The sequence below is a fragment of the Podarcis pityusensis genome (genome assembly GCF_964106645.2).
Source record: "Podarcis pityusensis genome assembly, chromosome: 10".
Classification (NCBI taxonomy): domain Eukaryota; kingdom Metazoa; phylum Chordata; class Lepidosauria; order Squamata; family Lacertidae; genus Podarcis; species Podarcis pityusensis.
This window is the reverse complement of record NC_138035.1, coordinates 6,939,377-6,962,787: the sequence shown is the minus strand read 5'-3', so window position 1 is coordinate 6,962,787 and position 23,411 is coordinate 6,939,377. Positions and strand designations below refer to the sequence as shown.

The following is a 23,411-nucleotide window of genomic DNA, read 5'->3' as shown; positions in this document are numbered from 1 at the left end:
TTTGACACTCGTGATCTTTGCTTCTTCCAGTACACTGGCATTAGTTCACCTGACTTCACAAGTGTAAAAATTTTCCACACTATGTCAGGGGTGAGATGGCAGGAGCGAAGGAACCCTGGAAGGGAAGGAAGGCGTGACATCCACAGTGGTGGCTTCCTGGCTGGTGAGAGTTGGAAGGGCACCTGTAATAAAAAAAATAAGGTCTTATATATATAATAAATGTTCATAAATGTACCAACCAAGCACGTACATAGATCAGCACAGGAAGACCGTCCTGAAACCATTTTGACTCCCAAACTGACGAAATGTTTTCTCTGCAAGGAGGGAGGGGGTGAGGGAACCTTCCCATTGTCTCAGGAATTGGGTACTGTGATACCATCTCAAAGGAATATAGGGACGCGGGTGGCGCTGTGGGTTAAACCACAGAGCCTAGGAATTGCAGATCAGAAGGTCAGCGGTTCGAATCCCCGCGACGGGGTGAGCTCCCGATGCTCGGTCCCTGCTCCTGCCAACCTAGCAGTTTGAAAGCACATCAAAGTGCAAGTAGATAAATAGGTACCGCTCCGGCGGGAAGGTAAACGGCGTTTCCGTACGCTGCTCTGGTTCGCCAGAAGCGGCTTAGTCATGCTGGCCACAAGACCCGGAAGCTGTACGCCGGCTCCCTTGGCCAATAAAGCGAGATGAGCGCCGTAACCCCAGAGTTGGCCACGACTGGACCTAATGGTCAGGGGTCCCTTTACCTTTATCTCAGAGGAATAGCCAGACTACCAGAGAAGGCAATCAGATAAGGTATTATCAGATAACCTGGCGGACAGGGAAAAACAACATTCAAATTTCTGTTGTAGACCGCCTTTTCTGTGATGTAGGTATGATGTTTGTGGGGGGTGGTCTTGGGTTATACCCCTTCTGTGATGTATGTATGATGTATGGAGGGGTGGTCTGGAGCTCCAGGGAGGGAATTTAAAATGTCTATATAAGGGCGGGCACACCTTTGTTCTGGGTCCTCCTCCTCTCCTGCGTGTGAGGGGAGCACCCTGTTGCAACAGTTCAATAAAGATCAAGCTTACTAGCTGCTTTGCTTCTCAATATTCTCTGGTTGGCCTCTGTTATTTTCTCCTACCGATAGGGAACCCACTTAAGGACTCCGAGGGAGTCTTTTCTACTGTCGAACAGCTTTTACCATCAAAAAGTTCTTCCTAATGTTTCGTCGGGATCTCCTTTATTGTTGTTTGAATCCGTCGGTGATCATGCAGGCAGTCTGGTTCCAAGCCGTTAAGAAATTTTATTTTTTTAAAAAAATTAAATATTTTTTTAAATTTTATTAGTATTTTCCACACAACCCGAAAAATATCGAAAAATAACAATACCCAAAAGCCAGCATACAAGAAAACAACAAATCCATATCTTACAAGTTAATAATATACACACTAAAAAGAAAAACAAACATTGACTTCCACCAATCCCACAGCACCTCCTTTATCTCTCATTGTGTCTTCCTGTTTTCTAGCATCTAGATATAAATCCCTCTTTCTTATCCTTTCACTTCACAAGGTTATTCCAGACTCAGCCAGATTTCTGTCCTCAAACCTTGACTTTTAAGGTATTCATTTAGACACTCCCATTCCATTTTAACTTCACTTTTTGGTTTTTGCCTTATTATATCTGTCAATTTGGCTAATTCTAAACATTCTGAAACTTACATAACCATTCTCCCTTAGTGGGTAGCTGATTCCCTTTCCAATACTTCAGGAATTTAAAGGGATTTGAACTGAGCCCAGGAATCAAACTGGGAGCCTGTGTAAACGGAACAATTTGATTCATCCTCCCAGCCCCACTTAGCAAGTTTGGTAGTTTTCCAAATTGAGGAATTTCCGGTCGGTTTTCAAAAGAGACATCCCCACTTGCAACCCTTCCACAGAAGGGAGGATTGTTTGTTTTTATCTTTATTGCCTTATATTGGCCTTGTGAGCGAAGTGGATTTAGGTGTGGCTGATAAAGGCTTGTTTTGATGAGCTTTGGCGAAGAGGCCGGAAGTTCGGTGACTCAGCGGGGCTTTTTATTATCAACCCCCCCAACCCCCCCTCAGTTCCTTGCACCCAGCACAACTAGCCGGAAAGAGAAAGTGATGACAAGGCGCCGAAGTTTGTTTAGCCTTTCCAAGGAAGACCAGATGGTTTTGTCTCTGCTGTTATCTTTTGCACCCTCCCACGCTGGGTGGAGCTGGTCCCAAGATGAGCTGGAGGAGTGATAAGCCGCTGGTGGTTAGCTGGGGGAACAACCCAGGAGGAGAACTGTTGCATTGAAAGAAGAGATCAGGGCACACAAAATGCAATAGGCGCAAGCCCCGCACCCCCCGCAACCCGCGCAATGGCACAGGGCCTTCTCGGTGGTGGCGCCCGCCCTGTGGAACGCCCTCGCATCAGATGTCAAGGAAATAAACAACTACCAGACTTTTAGAAGACTTTTTTGATGTTTTATCGTGTTTTTAATAGTCATACCTCTTGTTACGTTCGGTTCAGGTTACGTTCTTTCAGGATACGTCCCGCAGCAACCCGGAAGTCACGGAACAAGTTACTTCCGGGTTTCGATGCTTGAAATGATGTCACAGCGAATCGCGACCTGCGCAGACGCGGGTTGCGTTCTGCTCACGTTGTGAACGGGACTCCACTATATTCTGTTGGGAGCTGCCCAGAGTGGCTGGGGAAACCCAGCCAGATGTGCGAAATATAAATAATAATAATAAATTATTATTATTATTATTTAGTAGAGATGCAGAGAAGGACCCATCAGGCCTCTGAATGCATGAAGATGCCTGACGCTGAGGACAAATCTGCATGGTGCCCTTAAATCTGGCAGTGTGGTGCAGTGGTTAAAGTGTTGGACTAGGACTGGAGAGAGCAGGGTTTGAATGAAGCTCACTGTGTGACCTTGGGCCAGCCACCATCTCCTAGTCACACCCCTTCTTAGGCCACACCCCCTCTCACAAGGCCACACCCTTCGCCGGCCCTGTTCCGCACCCTCCTTGACTGCTTTTGCCTGGCTGGAATATGCCCTTAGCCTGTGGTCATTGCCTCTTGCTCAGCATAGCTGTCAAGTGTCCCTTATTTGAAGGGACAGTCCCTTATTCCAGCGCCATGTCCCACTGCTGTCCCTTATTGATAGATGTCCCTTAAATGTCCCTTAAATGATGTCCCTTAAATTTCAAAGGAAGCAGCTCCTCTCCCTCCCTCCCTCCCGGCCAGGGAGGAGAGAGGCTCCAACTGTGTTGCTTGGCTGTGTTGCTCACCCAATAAGGAGTTCTAAGAACGACTGGGGGGTGGAGCTTGCATGCCTTGTGTGTGCCTAGTTAATGCAAGCTGAGGGGGTTTTTGAATGCTGGATGCCATTTTGTTGCACGTGCTGCTGCAAACTTTGCAGTGCAAAGCCAAGCCGGGGAGCCATCTTAAGTTGAGGCTGCATAGGCCTTGTGGTGCATGTGATTCAGATTCTATTCAGTTGAACCTCTGGTTACAAAGTTGGTTGGACAGTGTTCTCGAAGCTACCAGCACGAGTTTGACCAGACTGCAGGAGGACAGGAAGACTGGAGTGCCTGGAACAGGTGAGGCTGCAGGTCCCTTATTTTGGCTGCTGGTCCCTTATTTTCAAGTCTGCTGGTCCCTTATTTTCAAATCTGTAAGTTGACAGCTATGTCTTGCTCCCATGAGAGAAATTAAGGAAATCCTCCTGTTTGATTTATCCCTTGCTTGGGGTAGTAGAACAAGGCCGTTTCGCTGCCCTTCTCGATTCCTCCCTCCCTCTCCTAACACAAAACAGGATTCAACATTTCCCCCCCTCCTCTGGCACACTCCCCAAAATGAATGGAAGTACACAATGAAGATTCGACTCAGCTGTTGTTAGGATTACGCGGCGCAGGAGTTTGCATGACATATGGCAATTAGCTAGGCTGGGACTGGGCGCCGCAGAGATCTGGACCAGAGAGATATAAATACGACGGTTCTCAGACCCCAAGCAACACAGTGTTTTGGTTGCCGTTGGGGGTGGGAGAGAAGCAAGAAATTTGTAAGAGGGTACAAAATAATGGGCTCATTCAAAGGGATTTTAAAAATGGATTGTGGAGCCCACATTTTGCAAAAGGAAGGGAAGTGATATTCACTTCAGGCACCATGTCAAGGACAAAGATAAACAGATCTCAGCTTAACATTAGCCGCTGTGAGACAATGTGAGACATTGTGAGACAAACAAACCCAGCAAAACCAGTTTCTAAGTTCCTAGTCATTCCTGTTTGGGTTATAGCGGGAGGGTCGGAAAGTGTTGGAGGTGCTCTCCAACAGCAAATCAGCATAAAAGCCTGGGGGGGGCCAGCCACATATATCCAGGTCAAATAACCCTAAAATCTCTTTGGCAGGAAAAAGGACTGATTAATAGGGGAAGGTGGGTTAAAGACCCCATCTGCACTACTCTTTTGAAGCAGTATCATACCACTTTAAGCAGTCATGGCATCCCCCAAAGCATCCTGGGAAATGTTAAGGGGGCTAAGAGACTTGTTTAGGAGACCCCTATTCCTCTAGGGACGCAGGTGGTGCTGTGGGTTAAACCATAGAGCCTAGGACTTGCCGATCAGAAGGTCGGTGGTTTGAATCCCAGTGACAGGGTCAGCTCCCGTTGTTCAGTCCCTGCTCCTGCCAACCTAGCAGTCCGAAAGCACGTCAAAGTGCAAGTAGATAAATAGGTACCGCTCTGGCGGGAAGGTAAATGGCATTTCCTTGGTCACATGACCCAGAAGATGTCTGAGGACAAATGACAGCTACTTCGGCCAGTAAAGCGAGATGAGCGCCGCAACCCCAGAGTCGTCTGCGACTGGACCTAATGGTCAGGGGTCCCTTTACCTATTCCTCAAACAGAGATACTGTGATGGCCTGGGATTTGGACTCGGAGGCTAAACCTGAGGGATCCCAGCCTGCAAAGGAGTCCCCGCCTCCAGAACCAGCTGAGCTGGGGCTGGGGCTTGAGCCTGAAGGGTCCTCACCTGTGCTGGGTCCTCAGGTGCAGGCACCAGCTGAGTCTGCTCTGGCTCCTGAGGTGATGGAGGACGCATTGCCTGCAGGTGCTCCACTCTCAGCCCCGTCAGGGGAAGAGGAGGTTGCCTCTGGGTCCAGTAACCCTCCAGCCTCTCCTGAGCTGCAGAGGCTCAGGGCAGAGAGGCGGAGGGAACTAAGTTCTCGCAAGAGGAGGGCTCGCCTGCAGCCCAGGAGAGGCGAGTCACCTGAGGATCGGGGCCACCCTATGCCCCGGGGCAGATAAAAGCCAGCCAGCCCCAGTCCCAGGTTGCGGGAGCAACATTGTTGGTAGCCTGTTCCTGCCTGCACCCTGTCCTGCTCTTCCGTCAGAGTTCCTGCCCCCACCTGACTCCCTACCTTGGACCCCGCTTCAGCTTTGACGGACAGCCTCCATACCGCACCCTCGACCTCGGACTGGACTCGGAACTCGCTGCACGGTTAACCCTCAAGACCAGCACAGATACCATTTTTATTTATGATTTATTTCTCGCACTCATAGCCCCCCTCCCCCCCCCCAGGAGCTCAAAGTGGCGCGCCTGATTCTACCTCTCATGAAATCCCCACAAGAACCCTGTGAGGGAGGTCAGGTTGAGATGTAGCGATTGGCCCCAGGTCATCCGGTGAGCTTTGTGGACGAGCAGGGATTCGAACCCTGGTCCCAGTTTGACACCCTAACCACTGCACCATGCTGTCTCTCAAAGTGGTTTAACAATCTTCGCATGAAACTCTGGGAACTGTAGCTTTTTGCGAGGAATGGGCATCTCTGGGAGACTCTATGGCTGTTTAAAGGGGTATTGTTGTTGTTGTTTAGTCGTTTAGTCGTGTCCGATTCTTTGTGACCCCTGGACCAGAGCACGCCAGGCACTCCTGTCTTCCACTGCCTCCCGCAGTTTGGTCAAACTCAAGCTGCTAGCTTCGAGAACACTGTCCCACCATCTCATCCTCTGTCATCCCCTTCTCCTTGTGCCCTCCATCTTTCCCAACATCAGGGTCTTTTCCAGGAGTCTTCTCTTCTCATGAGGTGGCCAAAGTCTTGGAGCCTCAGCTTCAGGATCTGTCCTTCCAGTGAGCACTCAGGGCTGATTTCCTTCAGAATGGAGAGGTTGGATCTTCTTGCAGTCCATGGGACTCTCAAGAGTCTCCTCCAGCACCAGAATTCAAAAGCATCAATTCTTCGGCGATCAGCCTTCCTTATTGTACAGCTCTCACTGGACCATAAAGGGGTATAACGGCGCTTTAAACGTATACTGCAGATGGGGCCTAAATCCACCTGCCTGCTTCTCTTATGGTGCAAAAATCCCTCCGGTGTGTCCGTCCCCCCTCCCCCCCGTTTCCCAAAGTTGTCGACCACTCGCTGGGGCGCCCCTGAGAGGCCGGCGCCCTGGCGTAACGCACCAGTAAACCCAATGGGAAAGACGGCTCTGTCTGCAGTCGGGCTGGGAATGTCCTCTGCCTGAACTCTGAAGAGCTGCTGCCAATCAGTGTGGGAAATACTGCGCTGGATGGGCCAATGGTCTGCTTTGATATAGGGCAGCTTCCAATATTCCTTTGTAAACCACAAACCGGCAGCATCGCCGTGTCCTGCTTGCGCTCTAGCCAGGTCCTGGACATCACTGTGCCGTAATTTTGCTTTTCTGATGCTGTAGTCTGCAACGTTTTAATCCGTTCTCTTCCCACAATGCATTTTGGCACCAGCATTGCAGTCTCAAGGGAGGCGACGCAAAAAAAATTAAAAAATCCCTCTGGGTGGCCCTTAAATCACTTTTCCACTTCTCCACTTCTCATGGGATTAATCTGTCCAGGACAGCCACCCAAACAAAACTCACAAGGACTGATGCCACCAAAAATAAACGAAACAATTTCTTGGAACAAGGTTGTCATTTCTGGATGCAGTCCATAATACTTACCCCCACCCCCACCCCTTTTCGCTATCCACATTGAAAGCAGCAAACGTTTACCGGGAACCTTTCATGGTGATGTATTCGGAAGAATTCGACTCGAACCCACGTCAAAAAGGCTTCGCTAATAAAACATCCCAAAATTAGAAAGAACAGGAGCTTGGAAAACGAGGTCTAAAAATAAAAGGGAGCTTGTTTTTCTCTCCTTTTCCCCTCCGGATAATTTCTGCAAAAATGCCATATTTTTGGAAACTCTATATTTAGATATTTGTCACTCCTGAAAACAAGGTTGTTGGTTTGTTGTGTTTTCCATGTTGATTTTACAATATTTCACATCATCGAAGCTGAAATTTGTGGTCTTCCACCCCTCCCCATAGGAATTGAACGGGGGGGGGGGATGTGAGTTGAATTTGCATTTAGGCAAATCTACTGAATTCACTATGTTTCTAAACCACTATGGCGGTGATGGTATAGCTGGTATTTGTATGCAAACCCAGGATAGATAGATAGATAATCTTTGTTCGCATTAGCCAACGGCCATAGCAACATAAAACAAGCAATATATACAAATAAAAAGACAACAATGGGTAAAAAGGGCAATCAAATGGCCAAGATTATCGTTCAGATGTTGTTGTTGTGGTTTAGTCATTTAGTCGTGTCCGACTCTTCGTGACCCCCTGGACCAGAGCACGCCAGGCCCTCCTGTCTTCCACTGCCTCCCGCAGTTTGGTCAAACTCATGCTGGTAGCTTCGAGAACACTGTCCAACAATCTCATCCTCTGTCGTCCCCTTCTCCTTGTGCACTCCATCTTTCCCAACATCAGGGTCTTTTCCAGGGAGTCTTCTCTTCTCATGAGGTGGCCAAAGTCTTGGAGCCTCAGCTTCTGGATCTGTCCTTCCAGTGAGCACTCAGGGCTGATTTCCTTCAGAATGGAGAGGTTTGATCTTCTTGCAGTCCATGGGACTCTCCAGAGTCTCCTCCAGCACCAGAATTCAATCGTTCAGATAGTGGCCCTTAATCTCATTGCACTCTCGATAAACCTAGCAACCTTTGCTGTTGTCTGATCATTTTGATCTGATAAAAGAAAGAACAATGTGGCCGCAGATGCAAACCCAGGACTTTCTCACACCAGGGAAGATTTTAGGTCTTTCAGAAACCATTTGTGGGCTCATGTACCCCTCTATTCTGTCTTGGATGGACCACATCTTGTGTCCTGTGTTCAGTTCTGGACACCACAATTTAAGAAGGATGTTGACAACCTGGAACGAGTGCAGAGGAGGACGACAAAGATGATAAAGGGTTTAGAAACTAAGCCTGATGAGGAATGGTTGAAGGAGCTGGGCTGATTAGCCTGGAAAAGATGAGACTGAGAGGAGATAGGAGAGTCATCTTCCAATATCTCAATATGTCACACGGAGGATGGAGCAAGCTTGTTTTCTCCTGCTCCAAAGGGTAAGGAACCGAACTCCTGGTTTCAAGTTACAAGAAATGGGAACATTCTTTCATATGTGGCGGACCTGTAAAAGGGTAAAAGCGTATTGGGAAATAATCTATAATGAATTGAAAAAAAATGTTTAAAAGTGCTTGTTTAAAAAAACAGAATCCTTTTTGCTGGGTATAATTCAGACGGAAATTCCCAGGTGTTAAAAAAGGTTATTTATGTACGCCACTACAGCAGCCCGTGTTTTGTTAGCCCCAAATGGAAAATGAGCGAGATCTCAACCAAAGAATAATGGCAACTGAAGCTGATGGAATATGCGCAGCTTGCAGACTTAACATATAGAATAAGAGAACAAGAAGAACATATGTTTAGAGAAGATTGGAAAATGTTTATTGAATACATGGGGGGAAATTGTGTACACCTGAAAACGTTGGCAGCATAAATATAAATTCAGCAGTGTAAATAAGTTTGGATGGATGTAATAATCGAAGACTGAATGGTTTAGTTTATGTAAAATATTCGGGGATTTATGATATGCAAAATGAAGCATGGAAAGAGAAGAGGGGAAGTCATTGATATTTTTAAGGATGTTTAAATGAGTAATCAAAATTGCAAATCAATGGTGGGACTGCGTGAAGATATGAGAATTCTGGGACATAATATATAACAAACTCAAAAAGGTTTTTAAATTCTCCTTCAAAAAAATCCAGAAGCCTTTCTGTTAGGCATTATGTCCACCCAAAAAAATTTAAAAATAACTTTTTTTATGTATGCAACCACAGCGGCCAGAATTTTAATAGCAAAAAATTGGAAAGTTGACCACCAAAATTGACTGGCAGGCGAAGATAATAGAATACAGTGGACGCTCGGGTTGCGAACGTGATCCGTGTGGGATGCACGTTCGCAACCCGCAGCGTCCACAACCTGCAGCACCCGCAACTTGGAGCGCCGCGTCTGCGCACGCGCAGGTTGCGATTCGGCGCATTTGCGCATGCGCAAAGCGTAATTTAGCACTTCTGCGCATGCGTGACTGCCAAAACCCGGAAGTAACCCGTTCCAGTACTTCCGGGTTTTGGCGGTCTTCAACCCGAAAAAATGCAACCTGAAGCGTCTGTAACCCGAGGCAGGACTGTATTTAGAACTTGCAAAAATGACTGAGAGATTAAGAGGAAACTCAAATCAGAAAGTGAGTAAAGATTGGGCAATATTCAAAGAATATCTAAAAAAGTGTGGTAATGCAAATCTTCTGACAGGTCTAGATTGAACCTTGAATACTAAGGAAATCATAAAAGCAAAAATCTCCTTGTGACAGTTAAAAAATAAGGAAGTGCGAATAGACCAATAATGTGTAAAAAGTACAATGGGGTGACTCAGAAGTCAAAAGTGTGTGAGATGTCAAATGATACGTTGTTAGTTAGTGTTCAGTTGTTATGAGGGTATAGTATTGGTTTGTTTGTGTTGTTTTTTATGTAGTATGTAAATTGTTCTGCAATGAAGCTTTAATAATAATTTTAAAAACCAGAAAATTTAATAAAAAGTATTAAATAAAACTTAGATCATGGCCACTGGTCCCATCACCTCCTGGCAAATAGAAGGGGAAGAAATGGAGGCAGTGAGAGATTTTACTTTCTTGGGCTCCATGATCACTGCAGATGGTGACAGCAGTCACGAAATTAAAAGACGCCTGCTCCTTGGGAGAAAAGCAATGACAAACCTAGACAGCATCTTAAAAAGCAGAGACATCACCTTGCCAACAAAGGTCCGTATAGTTAAAGCCATAGTTTTCCCAGTAGTGATGTATGGAAGTGAGAGCTGGACCATAAAGAAGGCTGATCGCGGAAGAATGGATGCTTCTGAATTCTGGTGCTGGAGGAGACTCTTGAGAGTCCCATGGACTGCAAGAAGATCCAACCTCTCCATTCTGAAGGAAATCAGCCCTGAGTGCTAACTGGAAGGACAGATCGTGAAGCTGAGGCTCCAATACTTTGGCCACCTCCTGAGAAGAGAAGACTCCCTGGAAAAGACCCTGATGTTGGGAAAGATGGAGGGCGCAAGGAGAAGGGGACGACAGAGGAGGAGGTGGGTGGACAGTGTTCTCGAAGAGACAAACATGAGTTTGACCAAACTGCGGGAGGCAGTGGAAGACAGGAGTGCCTGGCGTGCTCTGGTCCAGGGGTCACGAAGAGTCGGACACGACTAAAGGACTAAACAACAAAATAAAAAAGAAAGAAATGCAGTAGCAAGATTTACCAACCATCCAGGAGTGGCAGGTGAAGATGATAGATTTTGCAGAACTTGCCAATTTGACAGTAAGGATCCGGGACCAAGAGGACCAAAGATACAATAACAATTGGAATAAATTTATTGAATATATAAAGGAGAACAACAAAAATATTAAACTCTGAAACTCTGGCTGGTTTCAGAGAGAATCTGCTCCTCAGGCTCTAAGTCTTGAAGCTTCAGGGGGTGCAAGACCCTCAGAGCAGATGTTTCGAGCTCAAGGTTGATCTGGGAGAAGCAGTTAGGAGCCTGGGGCGGGAGCAGATCACAGCCGTCCTCCATCGCACGCAGCAGGGATCATTTGAAGTCAACCTGAGCAGGAGGAAGCGAGATTGAATCAAGCCGGCTCGGAGGTTGCGGCTCTGATCTGCTTTCTGAAAGCCCCTTTGATGTGGAGCCAGAACATTCCCAGCTACGCAACCGTCTCCCCGCCGGCACATCTGAGATCGAAAAACGCGCCCTGACAGACCAGGCCTCGGACCTGGTTTCCATTAAGAAGTCAAACAGCTGTGAACCGGCTCGCCTGAATTAAGAGAGAAATATTAGCCCAAGGTCTCTGAAGGAGGGCTAGGAGAGGATAGCAAAGGATCCCTTTCATTCTCATCGACTTGAATCGTCATTGTTATGTACTGAGTTGAATAGGATCCAAAATGCAGCAGTTTGATTTGTCCTAGAACAATAGGATCCAAAGTGCAGCAGTCTGATTGGTCCTAGAACAATAGGATTCAGAATGCAGCAGTCTGATTGGTCCTAGAACAATGCAGCAGTATGATTGGTCCGCAGGAGCCACCCAATCCAGGTCCAGATGGACGTGAATCCACAACCTGATTGGCCTACAGGAGAATTCCAGAATTAGCCAATCACATGGGGCCCATTGTGTAAATAATGTATATAAAGCAGATACTTTGGGGGAACATTCATTCCTCCTCACCACTATGAGCTGAATAAAGAGCATGAAATCCACTCTTGACTCTGAGTATATTTCAGTCATGCTGGTTGCGGGGTTCCTACAAAACATGGCTGCCTGAGGAGAGGCCAGCCAAAGACATTTTGCTGCCTGAGGCAACCTAAGGCACATGGGGCACAAGCAGCCCACGGGGGTCATTTAACTGGCCCCCGAGCCGCCTGCTCAGCGAGTCCCCTCATACTGTGCTAAACCCGTGTGGCGCGGGGACTCGCTTCTGCGGCGCAGGAAATCGTGTCTGCGTAGACGCCGAAAATCATGTCTGCGCAGACGCAGACCCCAGAAATTGCCGGCGCGGGCACTCACACACACGCGTGATCTGGTCCACAGAGGGATCTCTGCTGGAGTGAACTGCCCAGGTAAGGTAAATCTTGCCAACCCCTGATGTAACCTGTCTCCTCTTTTCCTGACTAAACACACCTAGCTCCTTCAACTGTTCCTCATAAGACTTGGTTTCCAGACACTTGATCACCTTGGGGAAACTGTTACCTTACGAGAGATGGCGCCCCCGGGTTTCTCCGTCCTCCACCAGTGGGCCGGGGGGGGGAGGGGTGGCATTATTAATCCGGGAAGATTGTCCTTTCAGGGCTCTACCATCGCCATCGATCCCTGGCATTGAATGTGTTGGCCTAGTGTGGGGCTCCGAGGAGAGCTTGGCTGTCTGGCTGGTGTACCGGCCACCTAGCGCACCAGCAGCCACCCTGTCAGGCCTGCTGGAGGCGGTGGCCGGCTGGGCCTTGGAGTTCCCTAGCCTATTGGTATTGGGGGACTTCAACATCCATGCTGATGCCACTCCCTCCTCACAGGCTCTGGACCTGGTATCTTCCATGGCAACACTAGGGCTCTCCCAGTTTGTTTTGGGTCCCACACATCAAGCAGGCCACACGCTGGATCTGATCTTTGGCGTCGGTATAGATGTGAGCATGTCTCCTTCGATGAAGGTGCCATGGTCTGATCACTTCGCTCTGAAAGCCAGGATTGATTTTCCACCCCCACCCTGCTTAGGTGGCGAGCCGATTTGGGCTCGCCCGCAGAGGCGGATGGACCCTGATAGATTCCGCCAGGCCTTGCGGGACCTTGCTCCCCCTGGCGACTCATTGACTGAGCTTGTTGAGGGCTGGAATATCCAGCTCCTAGCAGCCATCGATGAGATCGCACCTAGGCGCCCTCTGCGACCCCGCAGGAACCGGGCTCCCTGGTTTACCGAGGAGCTCCAGAAAATGAAGCGGGACCTCAGACGGCTAGAGCGAGTATGGCGGGGTGCCCGTGACGGAGCCTCAAGAACATCTTATAGGGTTTTTATGAAAACCTACGAGATGGCAGTGAAGGCCGCTAAGAAGTCCTACTTCTCGGCCTCCATTGCCTCCGCTAGCTCTCGCCCGGCGCAATTATTTAGTATAATTAGGTCTTTAACGTCCCTTGAAGGACAGCCAAATTTAAATAACCATTTGACACACAGCTGTGAGGCATTTGCGAGCTTTTTTGCGGAGAAGGTCCTGTTGCTCCGCCATGACCTCCCTGCCAATTTGGATACAATAAAGGAACTGGAGGCCCCTCGACTGTCCTTGGGTCCAGTATTGGACCACTTTGACCGGATATCCCCAGCCGATGTGGACAGACTCCTCCGAGCTGGAAAGCCCACCACCTGTCCTCTTGACCCGTGCCCGTCATGGCTGATTAGAGCGTGTCCAGACGAGGTGCGGGCCCCCCTGGGGGATATCATCAATTTGTCCCTTGGCACCGGGATATTCCCAGGGGAACTGAAGGAGGCAGTGGTGCGCCCACTCTTAAAGAAAACATCATTAGATCCCTTAGATCTTTCCAATTACCGCCCGGTTTCGAATCTTCCATTCCTGGGTAAGGTGATTAAGAGAGCGGTTGCTGAACAGCTTGGTAGGTTTCTGGATGAAACATCGGCTCTGGATCCATTCCAGTCCGGCTTCCGCGCTGGTCATGGGACCGAGATGGCTCTGGTCGCCCTAACAGATGATCTCCGCAGGCAGCTGGATCGAGGCGGGTCGGGGCTGCTGATTCTTCTAGACCTGTCAGCAGCCTTCAACATGGTCGATCATGAACTCCTGGACCACCGCCTTGCCAACGTGGGGATCCAGGGCACAGTCCTTCAATGGCTGCGCTCGTTTCTCTCTGGTTGGGGACAGAGGGTGGCGCTTGGGGGGGAATTGTCATCGCGCCACTCCTTGGTGTGTGGAGTGCCTCAGGGTGCGATTCTCTCCCCGATGCTTTTCAACATCTTTATGCGCCCCCTCGCCCAGCTTTTCCAGAGTTTTGGGCTGGGTTGCCATCAGTATGCTGATGACACCCAACTCTATCTGTTGATGGATGGCCATCCTGACTCGGCCCCAGACACACTGATCAGATGCTTGGAAGCTGTGGCTGGATGGTTACGTGGGAGCCGGTTGAAGTTAAATCCTTCGAAGACAGAGGTCCTCTGGCTGGGATGGGACGATATGGGATTGAGGGGGCAACTCCCATCTCTTGCGGGGGTGCAATTAGTGCCAGCATCGTCCATTAAGAGTTTGGGTGTAATCTTCGATACCTCCCTCTCTATGGAGGTGCAGATTGCAGCTATAACAAAGGCGGCATTTTTCCATCTCCGCCAAGCTAAGCAGTTGGCTCCTTACCTCTCTCGCCCTGACCTAGCCACTGTGATCCACGCGACGGTCACCTCCAGACTGGATTATTGTAACTCGCTCTACGTGGGGCTGCCCTTGAGACTGACCCAGAAACTCCAGCGGGTGCAGAATGCTGCAGCAAGACTCCTTACGAGGTCTTCGCTGTGTGATCACATTCATCCGGTGCTATACCAACTGCACTGGCTCCAGGTGGAGTACAGGATCAGGTTTAAGGTGCTGGTTTTAACCTTTAAAGCCCTATACGGCCTAGGACCCTCGTACCTACGGGACCGCCTCTCCTGGTATGTCCCACAGAGGAACTTACGGTCTGCAAATAAAAACATCCTGAAGATCCCAGGCCACAGAGAGGTTAGGCTGGCCTCAACTAGAGCCAGGGCTTTCTCGGCTGCGGCTCCAATCTGGTGGAACGCTCTGTCACAAGAGACTAGGGCCCTGCGGGACTTGACATCTTTCCGCAGGGCCTGCAAGACAGAGCTGTTCCACCAGGCCTTTGGTCAGGGCGCAGCCTGACCCCCTCCTCTGGCAATCTGCACAGAATTTTGCTTAATGGTTGCCACCAATTTGATTTTAATTAATTTTGATAATGAAATGTTTTTAGAATGTTGGATTATTTTGATTGTTGTTAGCCGCCCTGAGCCCAGCTTCGGCTGGGGAGGGCGGGATATAAATAAAATTTATTATTATTTTTATTGGTTCTCTTCCTTGAGGCGAGCTGAGGCAATTGCCTCAGGTGGCAGGATCTAGAGAGGCAGCAGATCCTGATGTAGATCGCTATTCCCTACTCGTTCCTGAGATCTGCACTCGCCGCTTTTCCCCTGGTGGGGAGGAAAAGCACCGTTTTGTCATTCACCTCAGGAGCCAAAATGTATCAGGGTCACCTGGCAGAATCGAGAGGAACAGGTAGGGGAGCTACCGGCGGCCCCCCAAAAAAACTTCTGCATCCTTATCTCTCTCTTTCTTTCTCTCTCTCCAAATAAACTGCAAAAAAAATTTAATCCTGCCAATGCCTTCAAGCCACAATAAACTGCAACTCCTCCAAGCAACTTCAACAAAGGCTGAGGGTGCCTCGTGTACAGATTCTGAGAACAAGGAGATGTGAGAGATCTTATCAGCAAAGGGACTTGCAAACATCTCCAAGTGGGAGGCCAAGGAGTAAATCTTCCAGCGTCTTTGATCTCCTAAGCACTCTTATTTCTTAGACATGTTACACAAGCTAGTCAGAGACTTGTTATGCAAGTTTCGCAGGACCGGCTAGCAGAGCTGCGCTGCATCAGGCTGCAGGTAGGGCTTGAATTTCTGAATGCCCTCCCAGATTTATTTTTTTAAACCCCCACAAATCCTCCTCTTTGCATGTAGAAATCTAGCACGAGAGAGTGCGAGGTTTTGCAAAGGCTTCTGGCTGATGTGCTAGCTTACCGGGAATAGGCAGCTTTTTTCACATGGGTAAGAGGCAACTTAGGGACGCGGGTGGCGCTGTGGGTTAAACCACAGAGCCTAGGGCTTGCCGCTCAGAAGGTCAGCGGTTCGAATCCCTGCAACGGGATGAGCTGCCGTTGCTCGGTCCCTGCTCCTGCTAACCTAGCAGTTCGAAAGCATGTCAAAGTGGAAGTAGATAAATAGGTACCACTCTGGCGGGAAGGGAAACAGCGTTTCCGTGAGCTGCTCTGGTTTGCCAGAAGTGGCTTAGTCATGCTGGCCACATGACCCGGAAGCTGTACGCTGGCTCCCTCGGCCAGTAAAGCGAGATGAACGCCGTAAGACCAGAGTCGGCCATGACTGGACCTAATGGTCAGGGATCCCTTTACCCTTTTTAAGGGACAACTGTATGGAATTGAGAGCTGGACCATAAAGAAGGCTAATCGTCGAAGAATGGATGCTTTTGAATTGTGGTGCTGGAGGAGACTCTTGAGAGTCCCATGGACTGCAAGAAGATCAAACCTCTCCATTCTGAAGGAAATCAGCCCTGAGTGCTCACTGGAAGGACAAATCCTGAAGCTCAGGCTCCAAGACTTTGGCCACCTCATGAGAAGAGAAGACTCCCTGGAAAAGACCCTGATGTTGGGAAAGATGGAGGGCACAAGGAGAAGGGGACGACAGAGGACGAGATGGGTGGACAGTGTTCTGGAAGCTACCAGCATGAGTTTGACCAAACTGCGGGAGGCAGTGGAAGACAGGAGTGCCTGGCGTGCTCTGGTCCAGGGGGTCACGAAGAGTCGGACACGACTAAACGACTAAACAACAACAAAAGGGACAACTAAACTATGAGTTGTGTCCTGTTCAGAGCAGACTCACCGTAGATAACAGTTTCGTTGATTTCAATTGGTCTACTCTGAGTAGGACCAGCCCTGAAAACTACCCATGGTCTGAAATTGTACAGTCAGGTCTTGTACCACGTCACACTTCACAATGCCAGGGTTAGGTAACGGGGTGACAGATATTGGACTCCAACTCCCATCAGTTCCTGCCCATTTAGCCAATAGTCAGGGGTGGTGGAAAATGGGGTCCAATACCTGGAGGTCACTATGACAGGTGCCCTGGAGTGATGCTGCCAGCCAGGGTAGTACTATGCTAGTCTGACTCAATGTACGGCAGGTTTCTGGGTTCTAGGTTCAATCCTGCTGCCTGATGAGATCCTGAAGAGCCACTGCCAGTCAGAGTCAACAGTACTAACCTAACCAATATGACTTAGGTCCAAGCTATCTGAAAGACTGTTTTCCCCCCATATATACCTGCCTGGGTTCTGAGATTTTGGGGGGATGCCCTTTTTTTGGTCCTGCCACCTTCATGTGCATGCTTGGTGGGGATGCAAGAGAAGGCCTTCTCGGTGATGGCTCCTCCCGGAAAATTCTGGAACTCCCTCCCTAGAGAATCCAGACTGGCTCCCTCCTTGCTATCTTTCTGCTGGCGGGTGAAGAAGACCTGCTTGTTCATTTACAGCCTGTAATGCTTTGAAAGAGAATATGATGAAAATGTTGTATAGATGGTATATTACACCAGTGAAACTAGCTAAAATGTTTAAGACAAATAATAAATGTTGGAAATGTAAAGAAAAAGAAGGAACATTTTATCATATGTGGTGGGAATGTAAAAAAGTAAAGAACTTCTGGGAAATGATATATAATGAGATGAAAAAGATGTTGAAATATACATTTTTTAAAATGTATATTTTAAAATGTATATTTTAAAATGAAGCATTTTTACTTGGTATTATAGGTCAGGACATTAATAGGCAAGATGTTTTTATATGCAACAACTGCGGCAAGAGTATTGTTAGCCCAGAAATGGAAACAAGAAGAAATTCCGACAAAAGAAGAATGGCAGACAAAGTTAATGGACTATGCAGAACTGGACAAAATGATAGGAAGGATTCGAAACCTGCGGGACCAGAGATTTGCAGAAGATTGGAAGAAGTATATGAATTACTTGAAGAGCAACTGTAATCAACAAATTACGCTAGTAAGACTATGAGAAGTTCCGTAAGGAGAAATATATGAAGTGTTACAAAGTAGAAAAAGATAGAGTTATTGGTTATGAGTTTGAAATGTAATAGGGAAGATAAGAAATGCATACTAAGAGATTAGACTGGAAAATTTTCAGACAGGATTGATGGAAGTCAAAAATTTGAATAAGATGTAAAAGTATGTTTAATTACTGTTGGAAATGGTATGTTAAAAAAACTAATAAAAAACTATAAATAAATAAATAAATAGAAGACCTGCTTGTTCCAACAGTCTTGCGGGAACTGACTGCTGATAATGAAAGTGCTGGCACTGTTTTTATTGTAATTATCTGTATGTTTTTAATATTGATTGTGAATGCCATGGCACATTGTGACCCTTACAATATGACTTTTGTTGTAATTGTTCTGTTTAGCTTATTCTTCTTGTTGTTTTACAGAACGTCATTGTTCTACGGATGATTTGTAATGGTTTTACTGAGAACTTGTTAATCATTCCATACGATTTATGTTGCGTTTGCGATGTTCTATTATGTTATCGCTGCTTGTGAGCTGCTTCGTGATTCACAAATGAATCACAATGGAAAGCGGCATAAAAAATATCAGAAATATAATGAGCGAATGGAAAAATGAAATGGATGAATGAATAATAGATATTACAGCTTGCATACGAAACAGAAACAGCTAGAAACACAGAAAATAATGACAATAATTAAAAAGTGAACATTAATAGAATTAAAGCTACTTACACAGTTTTTAAAATACTGCTGTTGTTGTTTTCTATGCTTTTAGCTGTTACCTTTTTATTTGTAAGCTGGCTTGAGTCCCTGCTAGGGAAAAGGGTGAGGTATACATAGAAGAGGAGGAGGAGGAGGAGGAGGAGGAGGAGGAGGAGGAGGAGGAGGAGGAAGAAGAATTTATTATTTATACCCCGCCACTCTGGGCGGCTTCCACCAAAGTAACAAAATACAGTAGTCTGTTAAACATTAAAAGCTTCTCTAAACAGGGCTGCCTTCAGATGTCTTCTAAAAGCCTGGTCATTGTTCTTCTCTTTGACATCTGGTGGGAGGGCGTTCCACAGGGCGGGTGCCACCACCGAGAAGGCCCTCTGCCTGGTTCCCTGTAGCTTGGCTCCTCGCAATGAGGGAACCGCCAAAAGGCCCTTGGAGCTGGACCTCAGCGTCTGGGCAGAACAATGGAGGTGAAGACGCTCCTTCAGGTATACTGGGTCTTTTAGGGCTTTAAAGGTCAGCACCAAGACTTTGAATTACGCTCAGAAACATACTGGGAGCCAATGTAGGTCTTTCAAGACCGGTGTTATGTGGTCTCAGCGGCCGCTCCCAGTCACCAGTCTAGCTGCCACATTCTGGATTAGTTGTAGTTTCCAGGTCACCTTCAAAGGTAGCCCCACGTAGAGCGCATTGCAGTAGTCCAAGCAGGAGATAACCAGAGCATGCACCACTTTGGCAAGACAGTCCGTGGGCAGATAGGGTCTCATTCTGCGTACCAGATGGAGCTGGTAAACAGCTGCCCTGGACACAGAATTGACCTGCACCTCCATGGACAGCTGTGAGTCCAAAATGACTCCTACGCTGCGCACCTGGTCCTTCAGGGGCACAGTTACCCCATTCAGGACCAGGGAGTCTTCCACACCTGCCCACCTCCTGTCCCCCAAAAACAGTACTTCTGTCTTGTCAGGATTCAACCTCAATCTGTTAGCCACCATCCATCCTCCAACCGCCTCCAGGCACTCACACAGGACCTTCACCGCCTTCACTGGTTCTTTTCTTTTCTTTTCTTTTCTTTTTATGTATGTAACTTTTTTCTTTGAAACTTTAATAAATATCATTTAAAAAAATAAAATAAATAAAAGCAGACGTTAAAAGTTAAAAAAAAGAAAGAAAGAAAGAAAGAAAGAGAGGTAGAGCTGGGTATCATCCGCACATTGATGGACACCCAGCCCAAACCCCCGATGATCTCTCCCAGCGGCTGCATGTAGATGTTGAAAAGCATGGGGGAGAGGATGGAGCCCTGAGGCACCCTACAAATGAGAGCCCAGAGGTCTGAACACTCATCCCCCACCACCACTTTCTGGACACGGCCCAGGAGGAAGGAGCGGAACCACTGTATGACAGTGCCCCCAGCTCCCAGCCCCTCTAGGTGGTCCAGAAGGATGTTATGGTCGATGGTATCAAACGCCGCTGAGAGATCCAGCAGAACTAGGAAACAGCTCTCACCTTTGTCCCTAGCCCGCCGGAGATCATCAACCAGTGTGACCAAGGCAGTTTCAGTCCCATGATGAGGCCTGAATCCCGACTGGAAGGGATCCAAACGGTCCGCTTCTTCCAGGCGTGCCTGGAGTTGTTCAGCAACCACCCGCTCAATCACCTTGCCCAAGAATGGAAGATTGGAGGAGGAGAAGAAGAGGAGGAGGAGGAATAGCAGGAAATATTTTTAGTTTAAGATGATATTGGAAACTGTTACATGCAGATACAATGAAATTCGGAAGGGAGGGATTTGGGGAAGTCAGTTAACAATGTAAATAAAATTGGGCTTTTAAGGGATATGGGATTAAGGTTGCTTTTTATTGTTGTTTTGTTTTTGTTTTTTAGTATTGTATTTTTTCCCCCTTTGGGGGTTTTTTTTTTTTTGTCTTTTTCTATGTCATATTTGTTATGTGGGAATTGTGGGAAACTCAATAAAAAAATTTTGAAAAAAGAAGAGGAGGAGGAGGAAGAAGACGAAGAAGAGGAGGAAGAAATTATAACTCCAGATGTTGTTGGACTCCACCTCCCATCACCCTCCAGCCTGCAAGGCCAAGGATGATGGAAAATCATAGAATCATAGAACTGTAGAGTTGCAAGGGACCCCAAGGGTCATCTAGTTCAACCCCATGCAGTGCAGGAATCTTTTGCCCAACATGGGGCTCGAACCCTCAACCCTGAGATTAAGAATCTCCTGCTCCACCGACTCAGCTACCGTGTTGGGTCTCCCAAGCATGATGTGCAGCTGGGGGTGAGGAACCTGTGCCTCCCCCAAAGTTGTTAGACCACAACTCCCTCCACCCCTTGGACCCTGGGCCATGCTTTCTAGGGCTGACAAGAACCGGAGTCCGTCAACATCGGGAGCGTGATGGATTTCCCCCTTCCGTGATGCAGAGAACAGCTCTGAAGCTCTCCATCTGTCGGGATGTTAACGGAAAAATCCGAGGGCTCCCTTGGACAAAAACAAAGACACCAACCAGGATAACTTGGAGCAAAACAGCAGCCTATAGGCTTGGCCTTTATTGAATACTGTCACAACAGGACTCCCACCCACAACAAGATGAAGCAAAATGGAAGCCCAGAACAAAAGAAGACCCCGACTTTTATTAGTTACTAATCCCCCAAACTACACCCCTAAGACTACATCACAACTACATCACAAAAAGGAGGGGTTGAGGGAGGAATTGTGGAGGTAACCTGAGTGTCCTGTCACCTGGCTGGTTCCTCCTTTCCTCCCTCCCCATGAGTACTTTCCAGGTGACAAAGGGGAGTTTGCAGTTTCCTGCCCCCAGAGCGAAGAGCTGGTCATTGTCCTTTGTTCCAGTCCATGCTGAATCCACTCCCATATGCAAGTTCTTTGTGATCTTGATAGTCTTCTGCCTAGGACCATCAGGGTTGGGATAGCAAGTGGGCAGGGCTCCTGTGTATGTGCTGGTATGCTCAAGGGATTATGACTGGCCTGTCTCAAACCTTCCCCATTTTGTAGTCCTTCCTTCATGGAGTAAAATAAAAGTGGAACGGTGCAGATCCGATGTATGGTTGATTTTCTATGAATTTATAACAGAAGCGTAGCATATGTAGTGTGTGTGTGAAGTTTGTACAAACTGAATGATTGGGGGGGGGGTTCCTGCAACAGGGACACAATACTGGCGGCGAAGGCGGACTCTCCAAATGCCAGGCAGCAATTAACCAGGCGCAGCAGGCAGAGATTGCGGGGGTTAAGGCGCCATTGTGTCAGCATCCTTGCACGGCAAGCATGGCTCCAGATGATCCCGGCGAAATGAACTGCTCTCATAAAGAACTGTCTCCAATTTTCCTTTCCCTCTTCTCTGCATCTGTTTCTGTTTTGGGGTTGATATTTTTCCAGCCCTGGGGCAAGAGAGGCTCTCCGAAGGAGCCCAACTTTTTAGGCCGCCAGTGGCATCCAGATCGAAAAGAGGAGGCCGGCGATATTTGTTTAGCTCCGAAAACACCAACGCCGAGATAGCAAAGGCCACGCATTCCGTGGGGATCTCCGAAGGTTTAAGGGGAAGAAAAAGAGAAAGATGAGCCAGAAAGGGATGAAATCTTTTGGCTCTCGTTCCCAATACATTGTGCAGAAGTGTTTGGCTGGGAGGGGGTTCAGGAGGAGGGAGCCATTCTAGGAAGGAATAGGGGTAGTTCGCCTTCATGCCTGGAGAGTTACTTGGATCCAGAGCCCAGAAAGGCCATAGCCATAGCTGTCAACCGTCCCTTATTTGGCGGGAAAGTCCCTTATCCCAGCGCCGTGTCCCGCTGCTGTCCCTTATTGATGATGTCCCTTAAATTTCCCGGGTTCCAGAGGAAGCAGCTCCTCTCCCTCCCTCCCTCCCTGCTGGCCAGGGAGGAGGGAGGCTCCAGCTGTGTTGCTTGGCTGCGTTGCTCACCCAATAAGGAGTCTAAGAACGACTGGGGGGTGGAGCTTGCATGCCTTGTGCTGATCAAATCGGCCGCCTTGCCTGGGGACTCGCCTTTGCTCAGCGCTTCCCAGCGGAGAGGGGATGGTGGTTTTCCTTGCTGCATCCCCTTTGCCGGGTTGCTGCGCTGTGGGAACCACCGCTTGAGGCTTCGTTTGGCTGCTGGCTGGGCTTTCTGCCTTTGGCTCGGAGGGGCTCAGAAGTCGAACATACCTGTGCTCTGAAAATCCCTTATTTTGGCTGCTGATCCCTTATTTTCGAGGCTGCTGGTCCCTTATTTTCAAATCTGTAAGTTGACAGCTATGGCCATTGCTCACTTGTAGAACATCTGCCTTGCACAATAAAGGTTCCAGGTTCAAATCCTGCAGCTTTGAGGGGAAGTTTGTGGAACAGGTCTCAGTGTTTCAATTTCTGGGAATGGAGTTGAGAGACACCCTAACCTGGGGAGGAAACAGCATAGACCTGATGAAGAGAGCACAGCAGAGGTTATATTTTCTGAGAATCCTCCGGAAAAACAATCTCTCAAAGGACCTGTTGATGGCATTTTAACATTGTACTGTGGAGAGTGTATTAACTTATTGGTCTGTGTGTGTGGTTTGGGAGCTGCACAGCCAGGGAAAAAACAACGCTGTCCAGGGTTGTAAAGACTGCGGAGAGAATAACTGGGTGCACTCTTCCCACCTTGGATCAAATCTATGCTTCCAGGTGTCATAAGAAAGCTGCAGAGATAGCGCAGGATAGTGCGCACCCCGGAAATGATCTCTTTCAGCTTCTGCCTTCTGGAAGAAGGTACAGGGTTATAAAGACCAGGACTAGCCGCCTGAGAAACACTTTCTATCCAAATGCGATTTTGGTTTTAAACGCAGTGTAAGGTAGTTTCTATGGGAGTATATTGTATTTAATTATGGGGTATCAGAGTTTTTAGGGGGCTAACCAGGCTGGGATAGCTGGCTTGTTAGT

At 48.0% G+C, this 23,411-nt stretch overlaps 1 protein-coding gene across 1 annotated transcript in view; it reads left to right on the top strand.

Moving 5' to 3' along the window:
• Nucleotides 1–23,393, top strand: part of ASB13 (ankyrin repeat and SOCS box containing 13) — a 130,604-nt gene extending 107,211 nt beyond the window's left edge. Inside the window, exon 4 of the mRNA XM_081023219.1 lies at nt 23,063–23,393. Within this exon, the coding sequence (XP_080879345.1) occupies nt 23,063–23,322 (260 nt within the window). The 3' untranslated portion in view covers nt 23,323–23,393. The remainder of the gene's footprint in view (nt 1–23,062) is intronic.
• The last annotated feature ends 18 nt before the right edge of the window (nt 23,394–23,411 follow it).